Genomic DNA, 19,363 nt, shown 5'->3' on the forward strand with positions numbered 1-19,363 from the left:
TACACAGACTCTATCATCACTTATTAGAACAATCTATCTGTTATAAACCCTTCCCTTAGCTCCTAGTCCTTTCCCTTAGCTCCTAGTCCTTTCCCTTAGCTCCTAGTCCTTTCCCTTAGCTCCTAGTCCTTTCCCTTAGCTCCTAGTCCTTTCCCTTAGCTCCTAGTCCCTTCCCTTAGCTCCTAGTCCTTTCCCTTAGCTCCTAGTCCTTTCCCTTAGCTCCTAGTCCTTTCCCCTCCTAGCTCCTAGTCCTTCCTTTCCCTTAGCTCCTAGCTCTAGTCCTTTCCTTTCCCCTTAGCTCCTAGTCCTTCCCCTTAGCTCCTAGTCCTTTCCCTTAGCTCCTAGTCCTTCAGTGTTTGTCATTGTGAACGAACCAACAAGGTGTATGGGCTGGATGGAGTGTTTGTCAAGGTGTATGGGCTGGATGGAGTGTTTGTCAAGGTGTGTGGGCTGGATGGAGTTCGGAGAAGGGGTTAAGGGTTGCTTGGACTCATGTTGGGCTCCCGAGTGGCTCAGTGGTCTAAGACACTGTATCTCAGTACAAGAAGTGTCACTGTAGTCCCTGGTTCGAATCCAGGCTGTATCACATCCGGCCGTGATTCTCATAGGGTTGGTCACAATTGGCCCAGTCGTCCAGGTTTGGCCCGGGGTGGGCCGTCGTTATAAATGATCATTTGTTCCTAACTGACTTGTCTAGTTAAATAAAGGTTACTTTTATTTTTTTTAACATAATGATGTCCGCCCTACATCGTCCCATAAGGGATTAGGACTGGAGGTGTGTACATTAGTGTGAGTGATGGTGATTGGTTGTCTCTGTCCCCAGCGTCGGCCCAGAAGAAGAAGGGAGACATCCTGCAGCCGTGTGACACAGAGTACCCCAGCTTTGTCTACGAGCCCTCCATCAAGGAGACCAACAGCCTCATTAAGTGTGGACGCTGTCAGAAGTAAGAACACACACACGGCCATGCACACACACACACACACACACACACACACTTTTTCTGTCATTTAAAAAAAAGTTAACAACATCATTTATATAAATGACAAAAGCATGAAAATATATTTTATATAAGCAAAACAATCATACAAATTCCAGAAGCTACAGCTATAGCTTCTTTATATAAATCCCACAGCTTGAGTCACACAGTCTCAGTCCTCTGAAATCTCTCTTAGAGTAAATCACTTCCTGATTATTTTTTTTCTGAGATTATTTTCTGTCTCTGCGTATCAGCTCTTTATCTCTCTACCTCCATGTATCTTGTCATCTCATCCATACCCATGACTCCTGTCTCTTCTGACAGGCAGCCACTAGTCTGAAGATGAGGGAGGGAGGGAGGGAGGGAGGGAGGGAGGGAGGGAGGGAGGGAGGGAGGGAGGGAGGGAGGGGGAGGGAGGGAGGGAGGGAGGGAGGGAGGGAGGGAGGGAGGGAGGGGAGGGAGGGAGGGAGGGAGGGAGGGAGGGAGGGAGGGAGGGAGGGAGGGAGGGAGGGAGGGAGGGAGGGAGGGAGGGAGGGAGGGAGGGAGGGAGGGAGGGAGGGAGGGAGGGAGGGAGGGAGGGAGGGAGGGAGGGAGGGAGGATGTTTCTGTTGAGGGGTTTAGCAAAGGTCATCTCAATTTCATCTAAATGGGGAACAGCGGTTTGAGGTGTTCCAGCGCCCCCATCTGGTGGAAATGGGATATAACAAAAATAATGAGTGTCTAATGAAAGGGGAAGGGGGATTCCTAGTCAGTTGTAAAAAAAATAATTTAAAAGCACTCTCCACATCATGGAATGACATTGTATTGAGATGTGTGTGAATCAAAAATGAATATACACTGTATATACTATCGTACACAAACTCCATCTTTATCCAGAGATTACACATTCATTTAGGATCTTAGATTAATCCATAGATTAAAGTCCCGACCAGACAAGAGAATGGTGGAAAGGTGGAAGTGTGCATCCGTTCATACCACTAAACTGTTTAATGAACACTAGGTGGCAGTGTTTCATCGTGTTTGTTTGTAATATAGTGTGTGTTACAGTTACTAGTTACCTGTCCAAAATTGTAATCAATAATGACATTTCTACACAAACTCGGTCATGTAATCTGATTACTTTTGGATTACTGTCCCTTTAAGAGGAATTAGAAGAAGACAAAAAGGATCCATGAAATGCATTTGGTGTGTCATCATAGTGGTCTCTGATTGGTGGTCATCAGTTGGTGTGTCATCACAGTGGTCTCTGATTGGTGGTCATCATTTGGTGTGTCATCATAGTGGTCTCTGATTGGTGGTCATCATTTGGTGTGTCATCACAGTGGTCTCTGATTGGTGGTCATCATTTGGTGTGTCATCACAGTTGTCTCTGATTGGTGGTCATCATTTGGTGTGTCATCATAGTGGTCTCTGATTGGTGGTCATCATTTGGTGTGTCATCATAGTGGTCTCTGATTGGTGGTCATCATTTGGTGTGTCATCACAGTGGTCTCTGATTGGTGGTCATCATTTGGTGTGTCATCATAGTGGTCTCTGATTGGTGGTCATCATTTGGTGTGTCATCACAGTGGTCTCTGATTGGTGGTCAGACTCTCTCAGGTGGAACAAACTTAAACCTTTTTCAACGCTGATTTGAATGTCTTCTAGAAAAGAGAAAGGTCTCTGATTGTGGTCTGTCTGTCTGTCTGTCTGTCATCATAGTGGTCTCTGTTGGTGGTCAGACGTCCGTCAGGTGGAACAAACTTAAACCTTTTTCAACACCCTCAGCAGTAAAATATTATGACTCCAGGTCTGAGAAAGGAGACTTTGTATCTGGTTGATGAGCTGGTGTCTTTCCATCTCCTGTCATCTGTCTGACAACACTTTGTTTCCTTTTCAGTCTGTTCACTACTGTAGTCCTATTGTATTAGCCCAGTGTAGAGATATCTGAGACCTGCTGAGAGCTGGTCACATAGTAAAGGAGACATTTCATTTGAAGGTTTAAGGTGAAGATCTTTCTTCATGATGGCAGTGTGCTTTTACCTTTGATTACCTGATTGTTTCATACAAGTGGTATTCTAACCATTCCATTGCCTTCTCTCTCTGTCGCTCTACCTCTCTCTCTACCCCTCTCTCTCTCTCTCTCAATTCAATTCAATTCAAGGGCTTTATTGGAATGGGAAACATGTGTTAACATTGCCAAAGCAAGTGAGGTAGACAACATACAAAGTGAATATATAAAGTGAAAAACAACAAAAATTAACAGTAAACATTACACATACAGAAGTTTCAAAACAGTAAAGACATTACAAATGTCATATTATATATATATACAGTGTTTTAACAATGTACAAATGGTTAAAGGACACAAGATAAAATAAATAAGCATAAATATGGGTGTATTTACAATGGTGTTTGTTCCTCACTGGTTGCCCTTTTCTCGTGGCAACAGGTCACAAATCTTGCTGCTGTGATGGCACACTGTGGAATTTCACCCAGTAGATATGGGAGTTTTTCAAAATTGGATTTGTTTTCGAATTCTTTGTGGATCTGTGTAATCTGAGGGAAATATGTCTCTCTAATATGGTCATACATTGGGCAGGAGGTTAGGAAGTGCAGCTCAGTTTCCACCTCATTTTGTGGGCAGTGAGCACATAGCCTGTCTTCTCTTGAGAGCCATGTCTGCCTACGGCGGCCTTTCTCAATAGCAAGGCTATGCTCACTGAGTCTGTACATAGTCAAGGCTTTCCTTAATTTTGGGTCAGTCACAGTGGTCAGGTATTCTGCCGATGTGTACTCTCTGTGTAGGGCCAAATAGCATTCTAGTTTGCTCTGTTTTTTTGTTAATTTTTTCCAATGTGTTAAGTAGTTATCTTTTTGTTTTCTCATGATTTGGTTGGGTCTAATTGTGCTGCTGTCCTGGGGCTCTGTAGTGTGTGTTTGTGTTTGTGAACAGAGCCCCAGGACCAGTGCTTAGGGGACTCTTCTCCAGGTTCATCTCTCTGTAGGTGATGGCTTTGTTATGGAAGGTTTGTGAATCGCTTCCTTTTAGGTGGTTGTAGAATTTAACAGCTCTTTTCTGGATTTTGATAATTAGTGGGTATCGGCCTAATTCTGCTCTGCATGCATTATTTGGTGTTTTACGTTGTACACGGAGGATATTTTTGCAGAATTCTGCGTGCAGAGTCTCAATTTGGTGTTTGTCCCATTTTGTGAAGTCTTGGTTGGTGAGCGGACCCCAGACCTCACAACCACAAAGGGCAATGGGCTCTATGACTGATTCAAGTATTTTCAGCCAAATCCTAATTGGTATGTTGAATTTTATATTCCTTTTGATGGTGTAGAATGCCCTTCTTGCCTTGTCTCTCAGATCATTTACAGCTTTGTGGAAGTTACCTGTGGTGCTGATTCCTCTCGCTCTCTCTCTACCCCTCTCTCTCTCTACCCCTCTCTCTCCCCTCTCTCTCTCTCTCGCGCTCTCTCTACCCCTCTCTCTCTCTACCCGTCTCTCTCTCTCTCTCGCTCTCTCTCTACCCCTCTCTCTCTCTCTGTCTCTCTCTCTCTACCCCCCCTCTCTCTCTCTCTCTCCCTCTCTCTCTACCCCCTCTCTCTCTTGCTCTCTCTCTACCCCTCTCTCTCTCTCTCGCTCTCTCTCGACCCCCTCTCTCTCTCTCTGTCTCTCTCTCTTTCTCTCTCTACCCCCCCCCCTCTCTCTCCCTCTATCTCTACCCCCTCTCTCTCTCTTGCTCTCTCTCTACCCCTCTCTCTCTCTCCCTCTCTCTCTATCCCTCTCTCTCTCTACCCCCCCCTCTCTCTCTACCTCTCTCTCTCTCTGCCTCTCTCTCTCTCTGCCTCTCTCTCTCTCTCTCTCTCTCTCTCTCTCTCTCTCTCTCTCTCTCACTAACTCTCTCTCTCTACCTCTCTCTCTAACTCTCTCTCTCTCTCTCTCTCTCTCTACCTCTCTCTCTCTGCCTCTCTCTCTCTCTGCTCTCTCTCTCTCTCTGTCTCTCTCTCTCTCTGCCTCTCTCTCTCTCTCTCTCTCTCTCTCTCTCTCTCTCTCTCTCTCTCTACCTCTCTCTCTCTACCTCTCTCTCTTTCTACCTCTCTCTATCTCTGTGTCTGTGTCTTAACTGTTCTGTGTGTGTGTGTTGCAGGATGTTTGTAACCCAGGCTGTCCCTGACAGTAACCTGCTGATGTTGGTGGTACAGGCAGACTGTGACTGTTCCCGTCAGTACCCTGCTATCACCATGGAACCCAAGGAAGTGAAATATATCCTTTAACATGAAGAGCTATCTTACTGGTTCACTCTCTCTGACACAGACAGTGATTGATATAATTATAATGGTGTTGTGGAAATGGGATTTCATATCTATGAATAAGCAGTTCCTTAGTCATGTATCAGACAAATCACTTCTCTTATTATATTTATTTCAGACATCGTTCATTTCAACCAGTTATGAATTGCTGTTTTACGCTGTGTGGAGCAGTATCTTCCTAAACTCTCCTCATAGATGACCTGCAGGGTCATAGCCGAGCATTCAGAGGTCGAAATGGCAGTATTGTAGCATAGATACTCCTTGTTGTTTAGTGTGTTGGTATTGTACCATAGATACTCATTGTTGTTGTTGTTTTGTGTGTTGGTTCTGTAGCATAGGTACTCGTTGTTGTTGTTGTTGTTTAGTGTGTTGGTATTGTAGCATAGGTACTCCTTGTTGTTGTTGTTTAGTGTGTTGGTATTGTAGCATAGATACTCCTTGTTGTTTAGTGTGTTGGTCTTGTATCATAGATACTCCTTGTTGTTGTTTAGTGTGTTGGTATTGTAACATAGATACTCCTTGTTGTTGTTTAGTGTTGGTATTGTACCATAGATACTCCTTGTTGTTGTTTAGTGTGTTGGTATTGTATCATAGATACTCCTTGTTGTTTAGTTGTTGTTCCTTTTTGTGTTGGTATTGTAGCATAGATACTCCTTGTTGTTTAGTGTGTTGGTCTTGTATCATAGATACTCCTTGTTGTTGTTTAGTGTGTTGGTATTGTAACATAGATACTCCTTGTTGTTGTTTAGTGTTGGTATTGTACCATAGATACTCCTTGTTGTTGTTTAGTGTGTTGGTATTGTACCATAGATACTCCTTGTTGTTGTTGTTTAGTGTGTTGGTATTGTAACAGATACTCCTTGTTGTTTAGTGTGTTGGTATTGTAACATAGATACTCCTTGTTGTTGTTACGTGTGTTGGTATTGTATCATAGATACTCCTTGTTGTTGTTTAGTGTGTTGTATTGTATCATAGATACTCCTTGTTGTTGTTTAGTGTGTTGGTATTGTATCATAGATACTCCTTGTTGTTTAGTGTGTTGGTATTGTATCATAGATACTCCTTGTTGTTGTTTTGTGTGTTGTTGTATCATTGTTTAGTGTGTTGGTATTGTATCATAGATACTCCTTGTTGTTGTTTAGTGTGTTGGTATTGTACCATAGATACTCCTTGTTGTTGTTTAGTGTGTTGGTATTGTACCATAGATACTCCTTGTTGTTGTTGTTTAGTGTATTGGTATTGTAACAGATACTCCTTGTTGTTGTTTAGTGTTGGTATTGTACCATAGATACTCCTTGTTGTTGTTGTTTAGTGTGTTGGTATTGTAACAGATACTCCTTGTTGTTTAGTGTGTTGGTATTGTAACATAGATACTCCTTGTTGTTGTTACGTGTGTTGGTATTGTATCATAGATACTCCTTGTTGTTACGTGTGTTGGTATTGTATCATAGATACTCCTTGTTGTTGTTTAGTGTGTTGGTATTGTAACAGATACTCCTTGTTGTTTAGTGTGTTGGTATTGTAACATAGATACTCCTTGTTGTTGTTACGTGTGTTGGTATTGTATCATAGATACTCCTTGTTGTTACGTGTGTTGGTATTGTATCATAGATACTCCTTGTTGTTACGTGTGTTGGTATTGTATCATAGATACTCCTTGTTGTTACGTGTGTTGGTATTGTAACATAGATACTCCTTGTTGTTACGTGTGTTGGTATTGTAACATAGATACTCCTTGTTGTTTAGTGTGTTGGTATTGTATCATAGATACTCCTTGTTGTTGTTTAGTGTGTTGGTATTGTATCATAGATACTCCTTGTTGTTACGTGTGTTGGTGCCCTTGACCTCTGTGTACATAACGCCTCAGTAAAGTGTGACAGGATGAAATCTCAGAAGGTCCGTAGGAGACCCGAGTCCTGCCACGCCTATCACCCTCAGGTCAGCACCCCGTATTGGTCCACTGACTCCCAATAACCTCACTTCAAGTGGATGGATTGCTATCAGAAGAGAACATGTGTTGTACTTTTCTCATAGCTCCTTTAATTTCAAACTGAGTTTTTGTTATTCTAAGATCAAAAATGTGAACTTAATAGCCTTATTAAGTAGTGTTCATTATACCACTGGCTGTAACTGTGTGTGAACACGATTGATTTCAGGAAAACGCCAAGGAGTGTGGAGATGCATCGCAGATCTACCTGTCTGTCTCTCTCTTCCTCACCTGTCTCACTGCCTCCTTCACCTGTCTCAAGGCCTCCACGCTGGTCTTCCGATGACAGAAAGACAGCTACCTAGCCTAAACCCCGCCCCCTCTGGAAATCTCTCTAGAATGTTCCAGAATGCCTGATCTTAGCATGCCTGCTACTGCTTGCGTTATCTTTATCAATCAATATGACTATATGGCTAAAATTATGATATTGATCATTTTGGCTGATGGACTGAGAGGAATAAGCTGTTGACTGACTCCATGTTTGATGACTTTATAATCACAGAGAGCTGTTGACTGACTCCATGTTTGATGACTTTATAATCACAGAGAGCTGTTGACTGACTCCATGTTTGATGACTTTATAATCACAGAGAGCTGTTGACTGACTCCATGTTTGATGACTTTATAATCACAGAGAGCTGTTGACTGACTCCATGTTTGATGACTTTATAATCACAGAGAGCTGTTGACTGACTCCATGTTTGATGACTTTATAATCACAGAGAGCTGTTGACTGACTCCATGTTTGATGACTTTATAATCACAGAGAGCTGTTGACTGACTCCATGTTTGATGACTTTACAATCACAGAGAGCTGTTGACTGACTCCATGTTTGATGACTTTATAATCACAGAGAGCTGTTGACTGACTCCATGTTTGATGACTTTATAATCACAGAGAGCTGTTGACTGACTCCATGTTTGATGACTTTATAATCACAGAGAGCTGTTGACTGACTCCATGTTTGATGACTTTATAATCACAGAGAGCTGTTGACTTCAGATGCTTGATGACTTTCAAACACCAAAGTTGTGCTTCTTTGGACAACCGTTCTAAAACCATGAAAGGGCTTTTTGGTTTCTTCGTCTTCTTCAGTGTCTGATAAGAGAACATTATAGTGTTTCTATGCAAAAGGAAACATGCTTTATTTGACCGTGGAAAGATCCAGTATCTCCAATATTATTCCAAAGGACTTGACTTTGGAATAAGACCATGGAAGACTCTCAGTCTGTGGATGATGTGTTTTATAAATGGTTTTGATGAAATAATACTCTGGATTCATGCATGTGTTGTCTGTTTACCTAAAGCCATGAAATGGAGGAAGAACCTTGGATGAGGCAGAGGCATCTTTGAACAGTGATACAATTCAGATAGTAGAATCAGTGACCCCTGCTGGTTGGAATATGACATTGCAGGATGGTGATGACTCACCTGGAGGCTGGCTGCTGAAGGATGGATGAACACAATGGACTCAACTTCCACATTGTTCTGTTCATAACTCATCAGTCTTTGGTCTACGCACCACAAACACATCAACTATCTACTATTACATGTGGGCTGGGTTTTCACTGTTGGAAATGGATGGACTGTTTCAGGAAAAACCTTCAAGTCACTTATCATATATGCAATCTAAGACTTACTAAACCAGTTGACTTAGTTGGCTGACTGCAACACAAGAACCATTACTGACCACCTACTTCTGTGATGGACTACTAGGTGGAACAGCCATTCTGTTAGAAGGAACAACGTTACAATGTGATGGACTACTAGGTGGAACAGCCATTCTGTTAGAAGGAACAACATTACAATGTGATGGACTACTAGGTGGAACAGCCATTCTGTTAGAAGGAACAACGTTACAATGTGATGGACTACTAGGTGGAACAACCATTCTGTTAGAAGGAACAACGTTACAATGTGATGATATCAGGATCTCCAAGGTGTCTTTCATCTGAGTTTTACTGTTTGACTCCAAAGACTCTTATGATGGTTTATAGTTTTCAGCTAAATTCATGCATTCAATGATTATATTTTTCATGGCATAATCTGTTCTTTCTAATTCAAATGACTTGAATGAAATGAGTATAAAATGCATCATTGAGAATAATAGGATGGGATACTACTAGTATTGCTGCTGGACATTAAACACTACTGTCAGATGTTACTGTCTAGTGATTTTCTAAGTGGTGTTTTTTATCAGTCTGTCCCTTTCACTTTGACAGTGATGCTCTAATGATGTCATGTCATCATGTGGTAACTGTCCTCATGATGCAGTATTGTTGATAAAAGATGCTGTTGTCCATGTGTATGTATGTCATGTGATGTCCTGAGTCCTGTGTGTCTTCTGTGTGTCTGGCTTGGCTTGTGTCCCACATGGTACCCTTTAACCCTATGTAGTGCACTACTTTTGACCAGGGCCCATAGGGAATAGGGAACCGTTTGGAACACAGCCTGAGAGTCTAGAAGGCAACATGATTCTCACAGCACAGTTTGATTGACATGTAGGATCATCTGCAATGGATCAATAATAATACAATGAATAAACTTCCCCTTTATTTTAAAGTTGTTCTCAGTTTTGATGGTTGAATTTTATCCATGTCATTTATCCTGTCAGTTATGACATGTTTTATCCTGGATCATCGTCTAATTAACATATTAATCAGTGTCTCTACTCAAAACTCACTCAAAACACTCAAAGATTGTATTTTCTTCAGTGGTTTGTTTTTATTTCTGTAATGCTTCAGGGAAAAGTAAAGGTGTAACGATGTACACTGAGAGTCAGGAAGCAAGTTCTGGAAGGGAAGACATTTAATCAATAAACACAAGACACACAAACATCCCACCAAGATGACACAGATACAGAGGGGAGTGAGGGGAGACAGGGTGCACCGGTACTCTAGGGGGAGTCGTGGGGAGGGGAGACAGGGTGCACCGGTACTCTAGGGGGAGTCGTGGGGAGGGGAGACAGGGTGCACCGGTACTCTAGTGGGAGTAGTGGGGAGGGGAGACAGGGTGCACCGGTACTCTAGGGGAGTAGTGGGGAGGGAGACAGGGGGTACAGAGGGTGCACCGGTACTCTAGGGGGAGGGGGAGGGAGACAGGGTGCACCGGTACTCTAGGGGGGGGAGGGGTAGCACCGGTACTCTAGGGGGAGGGGGAGACAGGGTGCACCGGTACTCTAGGGGAGTAGGGGGAGGGGGACAGGGTGCACCGGTACTCTAGGGGGAGGGGGAGGGGAGACAGGGTGCACCGGTACTCTAGGGGGGAGTGGGGAGGGGGACAGGGTGCACCGGGGGAGTAGGGGGAGGGGACAGGGTGCACCGGTACTCTGGGGAGGGGAGACAGGGTGCACCGGTACTCTAGGGAGTAGTGGGGAGGGGGGGTGCAGTACTCTAGGGGAGGCAGGGTGCACCGGTACTCTGGGGAGGGGGGGAGTCGGTACTCTAGGGGGAGTGGGGGGGGACAGGGTGCACCGGTACTCTAGGGGGAGTAGTGGGGAGGGGGACAGGGTGCACCGGTACTCTAGGGGGAGTGGGGAGGGGACAGGGTGCACCGGTACTCTAGGGGAGTAGTGGGGAGGGGAGGCAGGGTGCACCGGTACTCTAGGGGAGTAGTGGGGAGGGGAGGCAGGGTGCACCGGTACTCTAGGGGAGTAGTGGGGAGGGGAGGCAGGGTGACCGGACTCTAGGGGGGTGGGGAGGGGAGGCAGGGTGCACCGGTACTCTAGGGGAGTAGTGGGGAGGGGAGGCAGGGTGCACCGGTACTCTAGGGGGTAGTGGGGAGGGGAGGCAGGGTGCACCGGTACTCTCTAGTGGGGAGGGGGGCAGGGTGCACCGGTACTCTAGGGGGAGTGGGGAGGGAGCAGGGTGCACCGGTACTCTAGGGGAGTAGTGGGGAGGGGAGGCAGGGTGCACCGGTACTCTAGGGGAGTAGGGGGAGGGGACAGGGTGCACCGGTACTCTAGGGGAGAGTGGGGAGGGGAGACAGGGTGCACCGGTACTCTAGGGGAGTCTGGGGAGGGGACAGGGTGCAGTACTAGGGGAGTCTAGGGGAAGTGGGGAGGGGAGACAGGGTGCACCGGTACTCTAGGGGAGTAGTGGGGAGGGGAGACAGGGTGACCGGTACTCTAGGGGAGGTGGGGAGGCAGGGTGCACCGGTACTCTAGGGGGAGGTGGGGAGGGGACAGGGTGCACCGGTACTCTAGGGGGAGTAGTGGGGAGGGGGACAGGGGCAGACTCTAGGGGAGTCGTGGGGGGTGCACCGGTACTCTAGGGGAGTAGTGGGGAGGGAGACAGGGTGCACCGGTACTCTAGGGGAGTAGTGGGGAGGCAGGGTGCACCGGTACTCTAGGGGAGTAGTGGGGAAGGGGAGACAGGGTGCACCGGTACTCTAGGGGAGTAGTAGTACTCTAGGGGGAAGGGGAGACAGGGTGCACCGGTACTCTAGTGGGGGGGGAGTAGTGGGAAGGGGAGACAGGGTGCACCGGTACTCTAGGGAGTAGTGGGGAGGGGAGACAGGGGAGGGGGGAGTAGTAGTGGGAAGGGGAGACAGGGTGCACCGGTACTCTAGAGGGGAGTAGTAGGGGAAGGGGGACAGGGTGCACCGGTACTCTAGTGGGGGGGGTAGTGGGGGAGCACCGGTACTCTAGGGGTAGTAGTGGGGAGGGGAGGCAGGGAGCACCGGTACTCTAGGGGGAGTAGTGGGGAGGGGAGGCAGGGAGCAGGGGTCCTCTTGGGGGAGTAGCAGAGATGAGAGGAGAAAGAGGACAGCCCAGTCTGATCACTGGAGGTTCTCTTGCTACAGAGATGGTCTATAGAAGCCTTTTAGTAGCTGACATTCCTAACCTCAACTGAGAGGGTCTCTGTCCCTCTGATGGCCCTGTTGGTGTCCACACTGTCTCTCTGTGTGTGTCCTGTTTTTCGCTGTCTGGGACAAAGGGGGGGATGTTTTGGAAATTGAGGGGGGTGAGGTTAGTAGTCTTTTGGCAGCATGACCCTGCGACCCCCCATGAAATAACACAAGGTGATCTTCCTTCTGAAAGGAATGTTGTCCAGGGCCTCCACTGCCACCCTCTTGTTGCCCCTGACGCTGCTCTCCTCCTGGTCGTACATGGGACACATGTAGGCTGTTCGCCTCAGGGCGTAGATGTCCACCTCGTCCTCATCGTCCCACGGCTGGAAGGGCTGCTGGGAGGGAACGGCTGACTTGACCAGACGGGGTCTCATCATGGCCAGCTCTAGGTCACGGGGATATGCCTCAGACCCAGGCTAGACCTCTGAACTCTGACTCCTTTAAATTACATTACATTAGGTTACATTCATTTATTAATAATTCCTTTATGAATGGTTAAAAACAGGAAAATCACATTCCTGGTTGTACATCAGCAAACAACATATACAATATTGACAATATATTCAATAGACAACATGTGTCATTGCACAAAGAGAAGTGCTGACCTTTCTTTCTCTTCTTCTTGGTCCTTTCATCCCAGGTGTTGGCACTGACAAGGGACACGTTGCCCTGGCCCAGGGAGGGCAGCAGTTTGGGACGGGGGGCCACCGGGGGTTTGGGGACCTTTGGAGGAGGAGCATCCCTCTGGGCTCTCCTGGCCAGCAGGGGTCCTGTCTGGACGAAGGCCTCAGGCCTGATGATGTCCCTGGGTGGGCTGCTGCTCCCTCTGGCAGCCTCCTCTGGCTGGGCAGCTTTCGGCATGGAGAGAACAAACACATTGTTGCTGAAGCTGCATGACTCTGAAAGGGCCGGCTCCTCCAGGGACAGAGGGCAGGTAGGACGGGGCTCAGGCTGGACTACATCCACAGTGCTGGTGGTGATGCTCACAGGACTGGTAGGTTGGGACTCGAGTATAACGGGACACACAGGATTACTGGGCTTAACTTTTCTCCTACTGGTGTTCCGAGGGTTGCTAGGCCTTCCCTCAGGTCTGGAAGGCTGTACATCAGGCTGGACTAGGCCCACTGGTCTAACAGGCCGTCTAGTGGGGCGTTGAGGGTTGCTAGGCCTCCCCTCAGGTCTGGAAGGCTGTACATCAGGTTGGACCAGGCCAATTGGGCTAACAGGCCGTCTAGTGGGGCATCGAGGGTTGCTAGGCCTCCCCTCAGGTCTAGTGATGCTGACAGAGATTCTAGGTATCATTGTCTCAGGCTGGTACAGGCTCTCTGGGCTGCTGGGCCGGGAATCAGGCAGAAGCTTGTAGTTCTTCAGAACCTCAGTGAAGGAAAGCTCCTTGTTGCGCCTGCGTCTGTTGGTTTTGGCAGGTAGCTGGGAGCTGCTGCTGTTAAACCAACCGGGAGACTCACGACATCCATCCTGGACAGGAACCAGGGACTGGAGGTCTCTCCTCTTTCTGTGGGCAGCTGTGGGCCTCTTGGACCTGACGTCATCAGGAGGGGGAGCACGGGGTACAACATGCAGGGAGGGGAACGCTGAGGGCCTGAAAGAGGAGGCCATCACTGGGGCCTGGCTGACCTCTTCTCTCTCCAGCAGCACTCTGTTAGAAGGACAGAGCAGCGGAACACCGATGGACCTTGGTCCTCCAGACCCATTCAGGTTGGGCCTCCTATTCATCATTCACTGGTCTGCAGTATTCTAATCAGAATGCTCCTTCTAGTCTTGAGTACTTGGAATAGGAAGTGGCTTTCGGCACCATTAAATTCTATAAAAAGAGAGCCACAGAAACATCTTAGTTTAGTATTTGGGGAAATGTTTTTCATGTTATTACCTGTCTCTTAATTTCATCAAATTCAGTTCTGAGTTTAAATAATTATTTGGGAGAAGATACATTTTAATGGATATGACAAGTTTGTTCAATTCATTTCTAAAATCATAGATATAACTGGTGGTCAATAAAACTGTCTATCCCCTCATTTATCTGATAAACAGACAGACAGGTGTACTTACCGTTCACCTTGTAGTTCAATCAGCTAATGATCCGTCATTTCACCAGTGGCAGCTTGGTGTTTGATCATTACGTCATCAGAGGCATTTTGTATTGTGACGCAACAATGCCAAGCATCAACCTTCCTGTCATGGCTGCCCCTGTAGTTTAATATGTCAACGAAGTGTATTAATCAATCAGACAATCAAACCATCAATGAATGACTGAATTAGTGAAGCAATTTCTAATAAATCAGCTTCAGTGTACTGACATAATTAATGGACCAGACTAACAATTACGAAAACGCATCAAATAAATGATGCGTAAAAGTAGATTCGCTCCCACATAGTAAAGTTCGAAAACAAACCACTTTAGTGAGTCAATAAACTAGTCAAGACTTTGGACGAGGTATATTTGTCCCAATACTGTAGGACAGGCTACTTATATATGACAACACAGTCTCACAATCAATTCGTGCATATATGTACAAAATGCATTTCAGCAAATTCCGTGCGTTTTTGTGGCTTAATTCGTGCGTAAAGACACAAATTTAACCAGTAGGCTACACACAAGCCTTTTCAACAACCATATAGACGCGATAGTTTATATTTAATTTTTGTTCTTAAACTCGATGTAGGATCAGGCAAAATCCCTTGAGTTGCGCACCTTATGCAGGTTTGGTCCTCGGTTGGTTGCCATGTGTCCATATCGAGTGGTGTGGTCATGATGTCTAGGTCCGCTTGTCAACGGATGTGGAAACCATAGTGCAACCTAGGAGTTTGGTTTCTAGTTTTGAGTCGGTTGATCCACTTCCATCTCTGAAACGTGGAAACCGGAGGGGGGAAGGGAGGGGGTGCACTCCACACATATGCGCGTAGGCCGTCCGTAGGGTGGGGGTTAGGGTTAGGTCCAGTTGGAGTTAGGGTTAGGTATAGTTAGAATGGTTAAGGTTAGGGGTAAGGTATAGTCGCGTATATGGTTGTTGCAAAGGCTTGTGTGCCTACTGGTTAAATTCGTGTCTTTTCGCACGAATTAAGTAGCACATAAATTCGTGTCTTTTCGATCGAATTGAACCACACAAAAATGCACAAAAACGCACGAAATCTGCTGAAATACATTTTGTACATATATGCGCGAATTGGATGTGAGGCTGGGCTGTATATGAGGAACCTGCGACCAGAAAGACTGTTCTGCCGTTTTATATAAAATAATCCAACAGACCATCTTCTTCTACATACGCGTCTTACTCTTTCCTGTGTTCATCTCCCTCGACTAGATATATCTATTCTGTGGCCACCACACGTTTTATATGTCATGTTTGTCTTGTATCTGACAGTGGGGTGAAGACAGGAGCGCAGTTCAGCTGACACGAAGGCGCGGACTGGGGGAATCCGACATGGAGACCTGACGCCACTTTTACGCGCACTTTCGGATTGGCCTACTTTGAAATGAACATAAATATTAATGTAACATACTGGAGGTTGGGCTCAGGGTTCAAGTGTTGGTTACACATGTTGATATAGAGAAATATAGTCTGATAGTGGATCGGCCTCCTGCAGTGTTGGTTTTACACATGTTGATATAGAGAAATATAGTCTAATAGTGGATCGGCCTCCTGCAGTGTTGGTTTTACACATGTTGATATAGAGAAATATAGTCTAATAGTGGATCGGCCTCCTGCAGTGTTGGTTTTACACATGTTGATATAGAGAAATATAGTCTAATAGTGGATCGGCCTCCTGCAGTGTTGGTTTTACACATGTTGATATAGAGAAATACAGTCTGATAGTGGATCGGCCTCCTGCAGTGTTGGTTTTACACATGTTGATATAGAGAAATACAGTCTGATAGTGGATCGGCCTCCTGCAGTGTTGGTTTTACACATGTTGATAAAGAGAAATACAGTCTGATAGTGGATCGGCCTCCTGCAGTGTTGGTTTTACACATGTTGATAAAGAGAAATACAGTCTGATAGTGGATCGGCCTCCTGCAGTGTTGGTGGGAGAAATAAATACAACTGATGTGTTTTGGCCTGTATTCTTTTTGCATGTTATTCTTTGTAAATATTTCGGGAATTCCTTCTCATTTATTAACCAGTTACTTATTCCATAATTTGTGTATTTATTTAGCTTATCTTGTTGACATGTAATACCCTATGGCCTGACCATAGAATTAAGAATGAATAGAACAGACATGGAAGCTCTAACCCTTTTATTTTTTAAAATTTTATTTCACCTTTATTTAACCAGGTAGGCTAGTTGAGAACAAGTTCTCATTTACAATTGCGACCTGGCCAAGATAAAGCAAAGCAGTTCGACAGATACAACGACACAGAGTTACACATGGAGTAAAACAAACATACAGTCAATAATATAGTATAAACAAGTCTATATACAACGTGAGCAAATGAGGTGAGAAGGGAGGTAAAGGCAAAAAAGGCCATGGTGGCAAAGTAAATACAATATAGCAAGTAAAACACTGGAATGGTAGATTTGCAATGGAAGAATGTGCAAAGTAGAAATAAAAATAATGGGGTGCAAAGGAGCAAAATAAATTAATTAATTAAATTACAGTAGTTCCTTCCAGTCATTGGCAGCAGAGAACTGGAAGGAAAGGCGGCCAAAGATGAATTGGCTTTGGGGGTGACCAGTGAAATATACCTGTTGGAGCGCGTGCTACGGGTGGGTGCTGCTATGGTGACCAGTGAGCTGAGATAAGGTGGGGCTTGACCTAGCAGAGACTTGTAGATGACTTGGAGCCAGTTGGTTTGGCGACGAGAGTGAAGCGAGGGACAGCCAACGAGAGCATACAGGTCGAGGTGGTGGGTAGTATATGGGGCTTTGGTGACAAAACGGATGGCACTGTGATAGACCGCATCCAATTTGTTGAGTAGAGGCTATTTTATAAATGACATCGCCATAGTCGAGGATTGGTTGGATGGTCAGTTTTACGAGGGTATATTTGGCAGCATGAGTGAAGGATGCTTTGTTGCGAAATAGGAAGCCGATTCTAGATTTAATTTTGTATTGGAGATGCTTAATGTGAGTCTGGAAGGAGAGTTTACAGTCTAACCAGACACCTAGGTATTTGTAGTTATCCACATATTCTAAGTCAGAGCCGTCCAGAGTAGTGATGCTGGACGGGTATTTTATATACTGTATTTTTAAATCAACCAAATGGATTGAACACGTTAACCCACTGTTCCTAGGCCGTCATTGAAAATCAGAATTTGTTCTTAACTGACTTGCCTAGTTAAATGAAGGATAAACAACAACAACAAATCATAGTTTTCACAGTTATTTCATGTGATGGGAGGACCAAGAAGAAGAAAGGTTAGCACTTCTCCTTGTGTAATAACATGTTTTCATTAGACCACTGGCTGTAACTGTGTCAACGATTGATTTCAGGTAAACGCCAAGGAGTGTGGAGATGCATCTCAGATCTACCTGTCTGTTTCTCTCTTCTTCACCTGTCTCACTGCCTCCTTCACCTGTCTCACTGCCTCCTTCACCTGTCTCACTGCCTCCTTCACCTGTCTCAAGGCCTCCACGCTGGTCTTCCGATGACAGACAGACAGCTACCTAGCCTAAACCCCGCCCCCCTCTGAATCAGAATCTCCCTGGAATGTTCCAGAATGCCTGAACTTAGCATGCCTGCTGCTGTTTGTGTCATCTTTATCAATCAATATGACTATATGATTTAAGTAATGATATTGATCATTTTGTCTGTTGGACTGAGAGGAATAAGCTGTTGACTGACTCCATGTTTGATGACTTTACAATCACAGAGAGCTGTTGACTGACTCCATGTTTGATGACTTTATAATCACAGAGAGCTGTTGACTGACTCCATGTTTGATGACTTTATAATCACAGAGAGCTGTTGACTGACTCCCTGTTTGATGACTTTATAATCACAGAGAGCTGTTGACTGACTCCATGTTTGATGTCTTTATAATCACAGAGAGCTGTTGACTGACTCCATGTTTGATGACTTTATAATCACAGAGAGCTGTTGACTGACTCCATGTTTGATGACTTTATAATCACAGAGAGCTGTTGACTGACTCCATGTTTGATGACTTTATAATCACAGAGAGCTGTTGACTGACTCCATGTTTGATGACTTTATAATCACAGAGAGCTGTTGACTGACTCCATGTTTGATGACTTTATAATCACAGAGAGCTGTTGACTTCAGATGCTTGATGTCTTTCAAACACCAAAGTTGTGCTTCTTTGGACAACCGTTCTAAAACCATGAAAGGGCTTTTTGGTTTCTTCATCATTTAGTGTCTTATAAGAGAACATTGGTTGAAGGAACAACGTTACAATGTGATGGACTACTAGGTGGAACAGCCATTCTGTTAGAAGGAACAACGTTACAATGTGATGGACTACTAGGTGGAACAGCCATTCTGTTAGAAGGAACAACGTTACAATGTGATGGACTACTAGGTGGAACAACCATTCTGTTAGAAGGAACAACGTTACAATGTGATGGACTACTAGGTGGAACAACCATTCTGTTAGAAGGAACAACGTTACAATGTGATGGACTACTAGGTGAAACAACCATTCTGTTAGAAGGAACAACGTTACAATGTGATGGACTACTAGGTGGAACAGCCATTCTGTTAGAAGGAACAACGTTACAATGTGATGGACTACTAGGTGGAACAGCCATTCTGTTAGAAGGAACAACGTTACAATGTGATGGACTACTAGGTGGAACAGCCATTCTGTTAGAAGGAACAACGTTACAATGTGATGGACTACTAGGTGGAACAACCATTCTGTTAGAAGGAACAACGTTACAATGTGATGGACTACTAGGTGGAACAACCATTCTGTTAGAAGGAACAACGTTACAATGTGATGGACTACTAGGTGGAACAGCCTCTCAAAACTCCAAAGATTGTATTTTCTTCAACACTTTTATTTCTGTAATGCTTCAGGGAAATGTAAAGACAAGGTCCTGGACAGTAACAGGATTATTGTCTTTCTGTCTGAGACACTGTCATCATAGAGATCTAGTAGTTTATTTAGATCAGGGTTGGGGTCAATTCCTTTACATTTCAGGAAGTAAACTGAAAGTCCAATTCCAATTTTCCTCAATGCCACGACTTTTAGTAGCTGACATTCCTAACCTCAACTGAGAGGGTCTCAGTCCCTCTGATGGCCATGTTGGTGTCTCTCTGTGTGTGTC

At 45.2% G+C, this 19,363-nt stretch overlaps 2 protein-coding genes across 2 annotated transcripts in view; one reads left to right on the top strand and one right to left on the bottom strand.

Annotated features, from left to right (window-relative positions):
- LOC112240504 (voltage-dependent calcium channel subunit alpha-2/delta-4) overlaps positions 1-18,925 on the top strand; it is a 43,519-nt gene extending 24,594 nt beyond the window's left edge. The window contains exons 9-13 of the mRNA XM_042316027.1: positions 824-944; positions 5,111-5,226; positions 7,129-7,211; positions 7,430-9,139; positions 18,505-18,925. Coding sequence (XP_042171961.1) covers positions 824-944; positions 5,111-5,226; positions 7,129-7,211; positions 7,430-7,546 — 437 coding nt within the window. The 3' untranslated portion in view covers positions 7,547-9,139; positions 18,505-18,925. The remainder of the gene's footprint in view (positions 1-823; positions 945-5,110; positions 5,227-7,128; positions 7,212-7,429; positions 9,140-18,504) is intronic.
- On the bottom strand, positions 12,498-15,032 carry LOC121845192 (mediator of DNA damage checkpoint protein 1-like). Its single transcript, XM_042316025.1, has 3 exons — positions 14,180-15,032; positions 12,718-13,934; positions 12,498-12,550 (listed from the first exon to the last, which is right to left on the bottom strand). The coding sequence occupies exons 2-3, from the start codon at positions 13,847-13,849 to the stop codon at positions 12,498-12,500; spliced, it is 1,185 nt and encodes a 394-aa protein (XP_042171959.1). The 5' UTR covers positions 13,850-13,934; positions 14,180-15,032.
- Positions 18,926-19,363: the final 438 nt, after the last annotated feature.

This window comes from Oncorhynchus tshawytscha, unplaced genomic scaffold (assembly GCF_018296145.1).
Source record: "Oncorhynchus tshawytscha isolate Ot180627B unplaced genomic scaffold, Otsh_v2.0 Un_scaffold_1828_pilon_pilon, whole genome shotgun sequence".
NCBI classification, from domain to species: domain Eukaryota; kingdom Metazoa; phylum Chordata; class Actinopteri; order Salmoniformes; family Salmonidae; genus Oncorhynchus; species Oncorhynchus tshawytscha.